This window comes from Dermacentor variabilis, chromosome 10 (assembly GCF_050947875.1).
Source record: "Dermacentor variabilis isolate Ectoservices chromosome 10, ASM5094787v1, whole genome shotgun sequence".
Taxonomy (NCBI): Eukaryota; Metazoa; Arthropoda; class Arachnida; order Ixodida; family Ixodidae; genus Dermacentor; species Dermacentor variabilis.
Window position 1 is genome coordinate 117,023,145 of NC_134577.1, and position 14,793 is coordinate 117,037,937.

General features: G+C 46.7%; 1 protein-coding gene across 5 annotated transcripts in view; it reads left to right on the top strand.

Annotated features, from left to right (window-relative positions):
• LOC142560899 (DNA-binding protein RFX2-like) overlaps positions 1-14,793 on the top strand; it is a 160,652-nt gene that overhangs the window by 80,541 nt on the left and 65,318 nt on the right. For all 5 annotated transcript variants that reach the window (XM_075673310.1, XM_075673314.1, XM_075673313.1 and 2 more), the window contains 3 exons: positions 6,766-6,885; positions 13,566-13,887; positions 14,519-14,607. In XM_075673310.1, the coding sequence (XP_075529425.1) occupies positions 6,766-6,885; positions 13,566-13,887; positions 14,519-14,607 (531 nt within the window). The remainder of the gene's footprint in view (positions 1-6,765; positions 6,886-13,565; positions 13,888-14,518; positions 14,608-14,793) is intronic.

A 14,793-nucleotide genomic window follows, 5' to 3' on the forward strand; every position in this document is an offset into this window, starting at 1 on the left:
GCCCATCCACAGGAACCACAAATTCTTGTGACAGCAGCTTCCCACGCCAAGCACTAGCTCATGATCGTCGACTCCTCCGCACTCTCGTCACTGTCATCTGCATGATCCCGGCATGCTCTGACTGGGACTCCCTCGACGTCATACACAATGTTGCCTGTAACTGAGTAGCAGGTAAGGTAGGGTGTTTGAGGCAACTTATTAAATTAATTTGTAAAAAATCTGTGCAACTTTCAAACCAGATTTTTTGAGAACATGACGGGAGTGTGCAGAAGAATGTACTCGGCAAGTTTCATTGACAGCTGTTGACATCGAAAAATTGCAGGCGTTGCCCTTTAAGCACTCCTCATACGTGGACCGATACAGAAGATAGGGCAATGCCGGGCCGACCCACGGCGGAGGTGCAGTTTGCCATTAAAGGGCCCACATACACAGCTTCACAGGTCATCCTTCTTTGCAGAGAAAAAGGGCACCGAGTTGTTTTTTTTGTTAAATAGCTTTCATAATGAAAGTGTTGCATCATTGTCACCATTCGCACTTGGCCACACATACCAAGCAAACAAGGCAGTATTTTCTCAAGTGATCTCTTTAGAGATACAGTCGAACCTTGATATAACGAAGTCCAATTTGCAGCCGAAATTTTCGTTAAATTGCGAGTTTCGTTAAGTCGAGGTTCGCATGGTTCAGCAGTCCAAATAAAGATGCAAGTTCTTGGAACACTCCTGGCGTATGGCACCTTGTAGATAGCAAAATTACAAAGATAACCAATAAACCCCGGAACTAATAACACAACCGATAGCGTGATGCCCGATAGCCAGTGGGTACGAACTCATTTTTCTCCATTACGCGTACGGTGAAGAGCAGGTCTGCAGCGAACGCCGCGCCTAGTGCTCATAGCTGCCACTAGATGTGGCCATCAATGCCATCATCATGATTTGTCATCACTAAAAAAAATCGTGCACATATCAGAGCTATCAACTTGAATATTCTTTCGAAGAAAATTGGAAGTGGTATTAACTTGGTGGATCCACGAGGCCACCACTTACCATTAGAGTGCTTAACCATATAGCCATCTGATGATACCGCACTCAGTAAAGCAATGACGACGTTGATTCATAAACGCAGGAATATTTTATTTAACTTCCCGCAGAGCAATTCTATGCAACTCAGGTGGAAGCGAAGAACTCTGTCAGCTTCATCTGCCGCTTTTTAGTAAGTGTCGCGGTTATAAGGCACTCGTAGGTTTACAGGGCTGCTAAGGCTTGCTCTTGCGAGTGCGCGCCCGCATACGTGCGTAAGAGATCGAGATCCAGTGCATCCATGACTTGCTTCGGTGTAGCTATGTTGCTTGCCGCCTGGAGTTCTTCGTCCGAGTCGTCGTCCTGCATTTCTGTATCTGTGACGCTCTGGATTATTGCGTCATCGTCCAGCTCTTCAGTTGTCACAGCGCGAGCATTACTGAAGACAAAGTCCTTGAGTGTCACGTCGCTTGGAGCACCTTCCTGATCGCAGAGCAGCTGCCACGAGTCGACATCTGTTGTGTACGCCATACTTTCGTCACCGTCATTGTACTCACGGCGGAGCAGGGCCTTAATTGTCACGTGGTGGTGACGTTGAATAACACAGTAGCAATACTGTGAACGACAAAACTAACTTTTATTGGGCGAACCTGTGCCCACAAAACAGGCTACACTTATAGCACAACGATAGCGGCAAACACGGTCGGCGATCGGCGAAAATCTGATCAGCGGGTCAAGCGCGTCGGCTTTTATAGAGCAGTCGTCGAATGTTCCAGACTAATCGTTGGGACCCGTGTGCCTTCCACAGAGTTCTACACCATTCGCCTCAGGCGATGAAATCAGATAGCACAAGGTTCGGTGACAACAGACAGCGGATAGAAGCATCGATAACTTTCCAGAAACTTCGGATACATGCAGGCGCGTCGCGCGCTGTGCGATAACATTTGTTAGGCAGTGAAACGTGGTCGCCCAATAAAGATAAGTACACGTGTCAATATTAAGGCAAAGGTCCGGGCTTGTTTCATGACCATGTCGCACTTCACTGGCAGGGACCGATCACGCACCTGCGAGCGGTGTCTGCTCTTCCATGAACTATCGATACTCCCCGCAAGCGCCGTTGTTCTGAGGTTGCCTCCGCAAATGGGAACAGCGGTGCTTCCATCAACAATTGACACCCCCCATCAGTGTTGCATGCACTTTAAAACCCTCAAAAATGTTGAAAAACCCTTCCGAAAAGCGAACAAACGCGCGGGATAGCGAAAAGATACAGGTAGGGCCGTAGAGCAAACACAATATTGTAACTACGTTGTAGCTCCCGTTGGTCTCACTTTTTTGGCGGGGCCATGTTTTGGTTTCGATTGTAAGTTGACCCCCCAACTTCAGACTTTCAAATTTAAAAAGAAGTGGCCGACTTGCAATCGTGTAAATACAGTAACCAACTGAGAAAACGTGCCCAACGACCGCTGTTCGTAAACTTATTTCCGGTTGGCGCTTTCCCGTTCCCAACGTTACTAGACTAGGTTCAGTTTTCAAACTCCCGTGACTGCATGGATACACCACCGATCCTCGCATCTCGTGGCGCTGCTGTCGCACTTTGCTCGATCAGCACGGCGCCGACGGGGCGACGAAGCACTGTCCGTTGTTTATCTGTTTTGGCACGTTGTATACATGCATGTTTTGCTGCAGTCTCGGTACATTTTTGCGACACTCTTGTGCGTTTTAAATGCCGTGCACGTTTTGAAGAGTTTACGGGTCGTATCATCCAATTTTATTTGGTGACGCGAATGCATATTTATGCTCCGTCCCTGCAGCGATAACCTACTTTGAATGTGCAAGTCTGCTCGCAAGGGAGCAAAGCTCACATAGGTTTCAACATTGCACTTGTGAATGCGGTGCTCTGATGAAAGAAAGTGTTAGCTTCATTTTTTTTTTCATCCCGAAATGAAGTGCTGAGAGTGTGTATATATACCGCGTGTCCCAGCAAACTTCAACCAGAGTTTTTAAATGTATGAATGCCGCGTAGCTGGTCACAACCAAGGTAATGTTGTTTGCCGTAGCTTGGAGATATTCAAATTATTTTAAAGCCGCCTAGTTAGGTAATGCATAAATAATTCATGATTAATATATATATATATATATATATATATATATATATATATATATATATATAATTATTCAATTGATTGTTAGTGAATTACCTAATTTAATCATTAAATGATTAATTCACCTAGTTAGGTAATTCATTGCCACCACCAAAGGTCGACACTCTAAGAACAGTTTACACCCTTTGGCGTGCCCCTTCTGCCACACAACGATAATCGTCATCTGCCTTGATGCGTTTCCTTTCTTTAACGCTGTGAGCCCGGAACTTTCCAGTAACGAACGGCACGCGCGTTATCAGAAGAGGCACTCCAAAGGGTGTAAACTGTTCTATGCCGATAACGCGCGTGCCGTTCGAGTGCCTTAACTATATCTTACAAACTGGGCCTTAATTAACTTCGCCTAATTCACTCTGCCTTAATACACGCTGCCTTAACTGGCATCGTGAACTGCCTCGATTGGTTCGCTTGGGCTCCCGTGACTTTTTTGGACCATCGTGTGGTCGCGCTAACATCACCTCATAATCATACCATGTGTTCGCATTAATAATTAATTAGTACTAATCAGCTACTTACAGCTACTCATCAGCAACAGCTGATTAATAGAGCGCAGTGGACGGCCGGAGCTGCTTCGGCCCTCGACTAAGGACTCCACAGCACATTCTAGGGCAGCGCAGCAGCATTTTCACAGCTACGTAAAATTTTTTAATCAATCTCCTAAACGCGAGACTATACAAACATTTAAAGACGCATCGGTGAAAACACTTGCCGAGTACGTAAGTTGCGAAGTCTGAGGACCCAAGCCCCTTCGCAAACGCAGAACTACGCCCGCATAGAGCTACTTGCGGTGCTCCCGCCCTCTGGCGGCAAACCAAGAAACGGGGGCACTCACGATGTGCGGCGCCTACGGAGAGTTTGACAACTGAACCTAGTCTAGTAACGTTGCCCGTTCCAACAGGCTGGTGACGTCATAGCGTGACGCGTTCCGGAACTACTGAAGCTCTCCGGCTAGCTCTACAGGAGCACGTCCACTGCAGGTTTCATACGTACACGATAGATGGCGCAGCGGCACGTTCTGCTCAACGTATTGAAGCGCGCCGGGAAAATTTGAGCATTAAAGGGTGCATGCAAATCGCTGTATGTCCGGCTAAAGTTTTCGTCTGCCTGTCAAGGAGGCTCCTGGTACGTGCGTGTGATGTGCGAGGAATTCGTTAAATCGGAAGTACAGTATAAAGTGACCTCGTTTAATCGCGAAAAAAAAAAATACATGGTTTTCAATGGGGCAGAGACGGGGAAAAATAAAAAGTGCGTTAGTTCGAGGACGTCGTTAAATTGAGGTGCGTTATATCGAGGTTCGGCTCTACAACTATCACTTTCGTAAGATTTTACTTGGCATCGGACTTGTTGAAATATGCAGCCAAGAATGTTCTGGCACTCTGCGCATATAGCAAGCTTGGCAGAATGCCAGGAATGCCGGTTGCCACATAAGCCAATGCTTCGAGTGCCCAGTTATGCGAAATCTTGCGAAAGTGATAGTATCTCCGAACGGGATCATAGTTGACCTCAAAATGAACCTGCAGCAACCTTGAATAAAACGTGCTCTGACGCCTTTCGTGGTGGCTAGGACGCTGCATCTGATGGCTCTGATGGTAAACTGTTGCCAATGCTGCAAAGGCGTACCTGCCGTGATTGCTTATTGGCTATGGTGTTGCGCTGCTAAGCACAAGGTCGCGGGATCAAATCCCGGCCACAGCGGGATTTGCATTTCGATGGGGGCAAAATGCAAAAACCACCCGTGTACAGTAAAACCTCGTTAAACCGTATCCACTTAAACAGTAGTTTCGTTTTAAAAGTAGTAAAGTCAAATCCCCGACTCAGCGGCCATTGAACATAATGTGTTTTGTATCCGCATAAACCGTACCAGCTTATTGTGTACACATCGGTTAAAACGTAGCGTTTCAACTTTTCGTCGCGCAAACACGGTGCTGCGCCGTTTCCATCGGGCGGCCCGGCAGAACAACACGCATCAGAGATCGGAACAACGGCCTCCAAGCGCCCTGTGCGTTTGCGCGTGAAGCCACATCAACATCAACATCATTTCGCCGCTGTGCCAGAGAGCGTTATGGCATCGTGCAAGCAAGGACTCGCGTCGTTCCGAAGCTTGGATAAAAAAGACGCCGGGTGCTCAGCATAGAAGAAAAATTAGACATCGTTGCCAAAGTGTCGACTAGCGACAGTGACGAGGACGACATGGAAAGCGATAGCACGGGCGATTCAGGCCCGACAGTGGCATAAGCTGCACATTACGTCAGCCTCATGAATGCAATCGTCGCGACGACAGTAGGGGCGCGATAACGTAACTCTATTCCAAATGAAAATTATTCCAAACTCCGGCACCCGGCAGTGAAAAAGGCGCCCCCGGGACTTCTGCAGCACTACTGCGCACGTGCACGGTGAATACGTAACGCCAACGAGGAATCTGCCATGCGAGTGTTTGCCGAGAAGAGGGGGCTGGCTGAAAAGCTGGCACGCAGCTTCAGTAAGTTTGAGGCCGCTGTCGTCGTCGTCGTGCTAGGCCGCCGCGGCATCAAACGAAAATAACGCTTTTGTCGCGCGAAGTGTATAAATACTGCATGTTTTTTCCCCTTTCATCGCACTCTCTCTGAGTTCCGTTTTCGACAGGTAAGTGGGCGATCTCATGCTATTCGGTTAAACAGTACTACCGTTTAGTACGTACCTTTCCCGAGCTCCGGCCAACTACGGTTTTACGAGGTTTCACTGTACTTAGATTTAGATGCCTGTTAAAGAACTCTAGATGGTCAAAATCAACCTGGAGTCCTCCACTATGGCGTGCCTCATAGTCAGGTCAGGGTTTAGGCATGTAAAAGCTTATAATTTAATTCATGCCACAAGCGTGCTTCTTTAAATTATAGGGTTTTAGGTGCCAAAACCACTTTCTGATTATGAGGTGCACCGTAGTGGAGGACTCCGGAAATTTTGACCACCTGGGATTCTGTAACGTTCACCTAAATCTAAGTACATGGGTCTTTTCGCATTTCGCCCCCATCGAAATGCGGCCACTATTGTCGGGATTCGATCCCGTGACCTCGTGCTCAGCAGCCCAACACCATAGCCACTGAGCAACCACGGTAGATGCAAACATGCTTTTGGTTTCGTACTCAGTTGTAACATGCAGGCACTTATCGGACCCATCTTTTTGGAAAGAACGTGCGCGTTAGATTTCTGAAAATATTGTCACGTGGCAGTGACTGTGAAGAAAGCAGTCAAACTGAGAAAGACGAAACTAGCGTTTCGTCTTTCTCAGTTTCAGCGTTTCACGCGGCAGGAGAACATCCAAGGTTTTCGTTAGACCGGTTTTCTTGTTTGCATGGGATCTAGCGGTATGACTGCCATTTGGCGATATACTTAACGTTGGTGCCAAAAGATTCTGTTCTCTGAGAACATATTAACTGATAAAAAAAAAAGTGTTACTGTATTTAGTAACTCTTGGTATTCTCATTCCTGAATGTTGGCCCGGCGAAATCATACAAAGCGGGATCATATCAACGAGGTTCTACTGTACACAACGGTTATTTGCATATTGGTGCACTTTGTGCGAGCTCACTGAGCTTGCGATCTTTCCCGTGCAGGGGCAACTCCAAGTACCACTACTACGGCATTCGGGTGAAGCCTAACTCGCCGCTCAACCAGATCTCGGAGGAAGTGACCACCACTGCTCTGCGGCAGCAGTCGGCGACACAGGCCAAGAGGTACACCCGAAGTCTTGCATGTCGGGACTTGTTTGAATGTAGACGCGCTTGAACACCAGCTGCAAAAGAATTTTGGATTGCATAAGAAACCTAGTTTAAGGCAGTGTAGAGTTTGACTTTTCAAATACAAGTGAAAGCATCACGAGAAGCTTGCAAGAACAGCTGTTTTGATACCAAAACTAAGTAAAGCACTGCTATTACCACTTGCCAGAGTGTACGCATGACCTGGAATGCATGTCTCCTTGGCGTCACCTCCAAGATAAGGCTGCTCCCATGGCTGCCCACGGCACGCTGAAAAATATCAAAGAGGGTGGGCTGGCCCTTGTGTCATAGCAACAACCACCAGGTGCATGCGTCATCTGCTTAGGTGCTGTCGGATGTTTTTCGCAAAAAACGCCAACGCCAATTTCTTTTATTGCAGCTTCCAGTAGTAGAAAATGATTGAAAAACTCTGGAATACTGCAGAAATTTATTGCAAGCGGTGTTGTCCCAACAATGCTTTGCTTGCACCAACAGTATACACACAAATTAATCGTGGCAGTAAGAGATCTAGGAAAATGTATAGCAGAATTCATGGCTATCAATTGCTCTCCCCAAAACGTATTTCGTCAAAAGAAGGAATGCATCAGAAAAGAGTCAGAAGAAGAAATGCCGGAGCAGTCCCTGCGAGATGAGACACTGCGCATGGCTGTACTGAAGTCAGGACTGTGCATACCCTAGTGTGTGAACCACAACGTAAAGGTGAACTGCAAGTGAAGGCAATGAAAGACAAAGCTTATTACAGCAGAACCTCGTTAATTCGACTGTTGTTAATTTGGAGAATCAGACAATTCAGGCTCCTCCCCTGGTGTCCGCAGGCATATGCATTATTTAACACAATCGAATGCTTGTTAATTCGGACGTATTTGGCCACATGTCGGTAAATTCAGACAACCTTCGGAGCTTCGCAAGCGCGGAGCACCTCCAGTGTGTACCACACAAGAGCAATAGCTGCACTAACGTGCATTCGAAACGAATCAGCAGAGTCCGCATCGCCATAGTCATCAGCGAAAATCGTATGTGAATGCCAGCAAGGCCGGAACACTTCATCCCTATTTGTGTATTTAAAGACTTTGTTTGTGTTTACCGCCATGCATAACACCGCATTGATCGCGTGCCTTCAGAAATGTGTAGTCGCCATCCATGATCGCGTCAGTAGCGGCCGCGGTTGCAGCAAACAGTAGTTTTGTTATGACTCGATGGGGATCTGTCAAGGATGAAGAGCACCAGTGACATACAGCGATCGATGGACGATCTGTTGACGAGGAGCTCACTGGTGAAAAAATAATCCAGATGTGCACGCAGTAGTGAAAGGCATGTCACGGATGAAGATGCCAAGAAGTCATGAGGGCTTCGCCGCTACGAGTGCTAATCAGTCACGAGATGATGAGAATTGCACCTTCCGCACTGTTTTTGTGCAAAATAGAAACAGGATTTGCTGATTCATTCAGTAAATAAAAGCGTGTTGATGTAGTAATCATATGTTTGCTGTTTTCTTGATACCCTTGATAATTCAACGTTCGGTAAAGTCAGAAATTTTTTTTTTCAGTCCCGTAAAATTCGAATTAACGAGATTTCACTGTACTGTATTTGCACGATTCTAACATGCCCCCCCTCGAACCTAACCTGTGCCCAATTTTCGTGGGCTTAAAGGGAAGCTGAAACACTTTTCGAAAAAAAAAAAATTTGTTCCCTGCGGCATTCTACAGTGTTGAGTACACAAATATCTCGTTTAGAAAGGGCGGAAACAAACGCAAGCAGCTGTTTTTTGCAAGAAAATGCGCACCAGTGCCTCAGGGCATCATGCGAACGCCGCTGTTGCTTGTGATTGGTCAGGACCGCTTTGACGTCATTCACGGGGATCGCCGATCGGCGCCGCCATTTCGAACATAGCACGCTGTTCTGTTCTGGCTTCACAGCTGAGTTGTAAGCATTATGGAACGTTCTCGCTTTCTAGGAGAGCTTGTATTTTCGCCGTACATGTTTGAACCGACAGCCGATACAGAAAACAATGGCGGCAACGGGGGCAACGACGATGTTGAGTGTGCCAACAGCGAGAGCGATGTGTGCATCTTCTCACGCGTTGGAAATCTTAGCTGGTAGATAAGTCTTTTCATGTAGCTGCACGTTCCAATGACGGGAGAAAAAACACGCTAAAGTGTCACTGGGAACTTGCTGCTGGAAGAATGTTGAAGCACTAACATCTCATTAGATTGTAAACACGGGTGCAATTCCGCGATGTCATGCACCTTGCCGCTGCTTGTCTAAAGTTTCGTGATTTTTTGCGTGTTGATACACGATCACGAAGATAAGTGCCGCATTTGGCTACTTCAAACTCTTCAACATTATCTGCCTGTGTCACACTGGCTGCTACAAACTCTTCGATTGGTGATGGTAGTGGAACAGGTTCATCAGGGGCTCGGTTCTCAAGGTGCTCTGCTAGAACCTGAAAGAGTGCAAGGCATGGATGTCATGAATTTCAGCATATAATGCATATCAGCAAACATGACAACAGTTGGATTACTTACAGTAATTGAAATACTTTTTCAGTAATTTATGTGATGGATTAGTTGTCTAGTGATTTAGTAATGTGAATTATTTGATGTCTGTAATTTCATGGCTAAAGTAATTTATTAATTGCGTTAAATATGCACCAGTAAGCTGTGTACGGCGCCAGAACCTTGGTAGTGTCGTGAGGTGTCGTGGAGACACATGGGGGGGAGTGCATGAAATGTTGGCAAGTGTTGTGTTACCTTGAAGAAAGGTTGGCGTCTCCTTATACTTTTGCTTTTTGCTTCTTGTGTGCATGAAAACTTTTTGGAAGCAATCGTAAAGTAATGCCATTACTTTCTTGAAAGCGGTAATTGGTGATGTAATTCAAATCAACGAGCGTAATAAGGAAGTAATGAGTGATGTACTATATTTACTTTCAAATAATAATTTTGCCATGCATGATACATAGCTAGTTATAGACAAGAAAACATTTTTTCTCCAGCAGCGATGCCTGTATTGGGCTAGGCCACGTCGAACGCTGACAAGTTCAATACCTCAGAGCGTTACTTCATTATTTGAGCCCGTTTGCCTTGCCACGGGCGCAGCTGTGCCGACGCTCGTTTTTGCGGCATTTCGCTGCTGGTAGCAAACTGCGAGTGCGAAATCTACGGAACTAAGTTTTTACACGACGAGTTCAACTACTCTAACGCAAGCATGAAAATATTACCGTAACGCCTTATGTCGTGCGATTTGAACACGAATGCTGAACAGCTAAACCTGCGAGCACCGCGTGGTAGGACGAATAGCAAATATCACTGAATGCGCAAGCATACTCCCGGCCAGTTATTTCACCGTACCAAAAAAGCACCGAATAACTAGCCGTAGTACAGTGTTCCGTGACAAAGCGGAGCGGAAAAACAGGATGAAAACAGCAAGCACTTTACATGCATGTGCATATTCCCGGCTGTGCCTTCACCTCGCTTCGTCATAGGCCGCTGTAAGGCCGTTTGTTCTGCACTCAGGTGACCATCCGTTCAAAAAATTGCCCATGTGCACATTAATACCCTTACCTCACCCTTTCTCCTCTTGGCGAAGGCCGCTCTTGGAAGTGGCGAGGTGTTTCTCTTGTGGGAGAATATAGACGGAACAACACCGGCCTTCAGTCGCGCCGATTTATTTGGAATACCGATTGCCCGCATCATTGTCAAGCTCCGATGATAATCACTGTCGTGGAAATGGTCCGAACACAGCACAGTTGATTTCGTCGGCAAGAAATTATCTCTCCTCACCGCACGCACCCACTGCGCTGCAAGTTTCTTGTCCTTCGGGAACATGTGAAACACCACATCGTCTCGCCCGCCTGTGTTCGCACAGCCGAATGCTGCCTAAAACGAGGCCATGTTGGGCGCCCTTGGCTGTAGGTACTCACGCAGCACAGAAAGGAAGCACAGTTCATGAAAATTGCAAAAGAAAACAAACGTGAGCGGTGGCAGATCTCTCGTAGCGTCGTTTAGTAAAGCGCAGGATGGAAAGAAACATGCCAGCGCATGCCAACACGCTGGTCCGACATTACGGTCCCCGGGAATGACGTCACTCTCGCCGCTTCTCTCCTCCGGCTGCCTCCTCACCCGGTGCTCTGGGAAGCGACGGGGGCATGTCTGCGGGGGGGATTTAGAAAGCAATTCATGCCTCTTATATTGACGATACAAAGAAAAAATTTCAGAACCGTAAATTAATAGGTCTGTTCTTCCCAACCCCAGCAATTCATGGAAATTGAAAACCGTTTCAGCTTCCCTTTAAGGGGGGAAGAGATGTTTAGAAACTGCTTTTGATTTTTTTACTAAATTTAGTAAAAGTTGTCACCCAGGCAGAGCTTTTCGTGCTGATTTCAAAAATATAGTTACTTTCTAAGTTGACTGAGTGGTTCCAGATATAATTAAAATTCATCGCCTATGGTTTGTCGGAACAACTGCAAAAAGAGTGTCAGCCAAAATGTTTATATAGAGACATATGGCTGGATACTACAAAGTGTAAGCAACACAACTGTAGGACTACTTTTTTTATATTGCAGGTATTGCCAATTTTACAGCAATATGAAGTTTGATCTCCAGACATGGCAATCGTGTGGTTGAATTAGTAGCCAGATTTTAAAATCTACAAAAATGAAATTTAGAAATCTGCTCCTAGCATTGGGTAGTAGACACATGTAAGTACACACTGCTGTTAAAATTATGGTTCTATGTGCCCTGAAGACCGACATAGTGCTTCGCCAAGTTTAAAAAACACCAAAAACAAGATTCTGAGAAAACTTGAAAAAACAAAATGAGCTTTTTTTTATAACAGAGGACCACAAAATAGTTGAATATATACAAGTGCTATTGCATTAGTAGCCTCCAGGAATGTAGTCTGTCTGGCTAGTGTCAATACGGTGATGCCTTCTGAGCACCCGCTGCAAGTTTTCAGCAGACGCATGCTCAGCAGACGTAGCCAGCTTGTTTGTCCCAGCAAGCAGTGTCATCAATGCGATCTACTAGTTCTGACTTTTGGTCAGTAGCAGGAATTGATGCTAATGCTTGAAGCTTTCCTTGAGCTTCATTGGCAATACGCCACAAAAATTCTAGCTGCAGTATAGTAGCGTCGTGCCAAAACGTCGATGAAATGCGGCCATCTTCAGGAGCGCTTTAGGGGACTAGGCCTAACATGCCATCGGGATCTCCAATGTCGCTCGACTGCGGGAGCAGGCTGTTATTGATGTCATCGGGAAGCGGTGCGGCAGAGCATCGTTTCTCGAAGTTGTAAACCGACTTCCTCTTTCGTTTTTTCCTAATTCGTACTTCGTAGCGAACTTTGCAGTCGAGGTCGACGTCGCTGTCAGCGTGGGAAAAGCTGTTGGCATGCACGGCATGTGCGCAGCGGCCGCGGAGTGATGCAGACGACGCCAGTCTAGCCAATTGGCACGTGGCAAGTATGCGGCAATAACATAGCCATGTCCACTTTGAGGGGACAGAAACAGAGATGGGCGCGCTTAGCTGCCAATGACACAAACACATGGCGGACATGCTGCGAAAACTGCAGCATTTGTCTTCACTACTGTCCTGATACGGCACATTTCTGCTAAGGCTGGCCGAATATCTTAGCTGTGTTACGAGCGCCGGCGTATGAATAGGGTACACTTCTAACGTATCTGTGTAAATGTGACTACTATCGTTGCCGCTCGCGATTTGTGCCCACGAATGCAGATGAGAGGAATCAAAGGGCACCTTTTTGTTGTTGATCACAACCCTTATAAAGCCTACAAATACTAAAGCGAAGGCAAGTTTGGTTGTAGCTTTTTTTTTTTTTTTCATGGAAGTGGGAAAAGTGATGAAAGGAATGAAATGGTACATCTGCTTAAGAATCTGTTTGGTGCATGTAGACCACTTGGTATGTCTTGAAAAGTCGTCCGCGTAGTATTCGACAGATGGTAAACGCGATCATCATTAGCTAGACTTGACCACGGAGCAAGAAACATTTAGGAGTGGAAACTCCGCTGTTTGCGGCGACCAGAAGAAGTCACATGCCCGAGGAGCCGCTATCGTGCTGGTGGCCTGGAACGCGCCGCAGGGCGCCGCCACTGTATACGGTCCCGTCGGCGCATACAACAATTGTGACCTTATCTGGTCGCCTGCGCTCACACGCGTTGACGGGAGTTTCACCTCCTAAATGTCTTACTCCGTGGACTTGACGCAGGACATATTGCTGCGGCAAGTTTGGGGTGCAATCATTATGCATTGAATTTTGACGACAAAATTCAGAGGTGGGATCATTACACGAGTGCGATCATTATGCAAGTAAATACGGTAATACTGTTTTTCATTTGCTCAGCTGAAGTTGTAAACATGATGAATTCATTTCTTGAAATCTTGCAATCTTCAACAATTTTTACTTAAAGATTGATTGCCTGAATACAAAATCTGCTTCATGCAGTCTCTAGATTTTAGCTCTTTCTTTTAGATGCAGCAGAAATCATAAGTTGGTACAGGAGTTGCCAAGAAAAACTACTTGTGTGTACTCCTGTGTATTTTAGTAGGAGACCCTGAGTTAAAGCTTCCCCTTAAGGGTCTGTGCTCAGCCGTAAGGATGACGGCGGTGTGTACTGCCCCGTCCAGATTCCGGCTGAGCGGAACCAAGTCCGGCCTGTCCGACACACCAGAGTCCGGCACCGGGGCAGGAGGAGGAGGAGGAGGAGGGGGTGCAGCCGTTCCGAGCCAAGGGCAGGCGGCCGACGCGCCAGGGGCTGCCACCAGTGCGGCGCCACCCGTCGCAGCACAGCAGCCCTCGTCAGCTCAGCAGCACCTGCAGTTCTTGGGCGATGCGTCTGCGGCCGTTCCCGTGCTGGCCGAGGTGGACTTCGGTGGCGGCCCCTTCCCAGAAGGGCTAGCCAAGAAGGATATCGAGGCATTCCGGCGCCTGTACCAGGACCACTGCGATGCAAGTTGGCCGTCTTTGGCACCCTCGTGGTGCTGTCTCAGCTTTTGATGTGTCGACACAACAGAAAGACGCAGTTGGAAAAGAAAAAACGAACACAAGCACAATCTTTCAACTGAAGATTTATGATGGACACGTGGCAAAGATATACAATGCAGATTGCACCAAAATGCAAAAGGGACAAAAGCTTTTTAAAGATAATCAACACTTTTAAAACTTGCCAAGGTTGACGACTGGGCGTGTTGGTATAGCATATTAGAGGTTGGATTGCGCAACATTTTGACGAGACGCACAGAAGAGAAACACACACCACAGGTGCTCTGTGGTGTGTGTTTCTCTTCTATGTGTCTCGTCCAAATGTTGCGCAATCCAACCTCTAGCAACACTTTTAACAATAGCATTATTGGGTTTGCAGCGGGAAAATAGACACTTTCCAACATTTACCTTCATTTTCTCTTGAGATAATCAATTTAACCGTGCCAAATGATCTAAAAGGGACGTAAAAGCACCTGCTTTTCCAGCCTAAACTGATTAGTGCATCTCCTTAGTAGTTAATGCTAGTGACTTGCACTGGGCTGTCAAGAGGATCCTTGTGATGGATAGACTTCTCACAAGATTTCATGGCTGTGTGCAGGCCTTCTTGGAGGCTGTGATGAACCTGCACTTTTCAACGGTTGAGTCCCTATGGCAAGGCCTGTGGGGAGGTGCCGGCAACGACTGTGGGTACGTTGAGCACGCCTTTTGCCTTGGGGCACGTGCACTTTATTTATTTATGTATTTATTTTACTCTTTACCAGCAATGCTATAAAGAGACAAAAGCCCCATTCCAGTGAATAGGGGACGACATGACTGATCAACGCATGTAGGACAAGCAATCGAAGCATTGCAACAAATAGCTGAAAAACACTT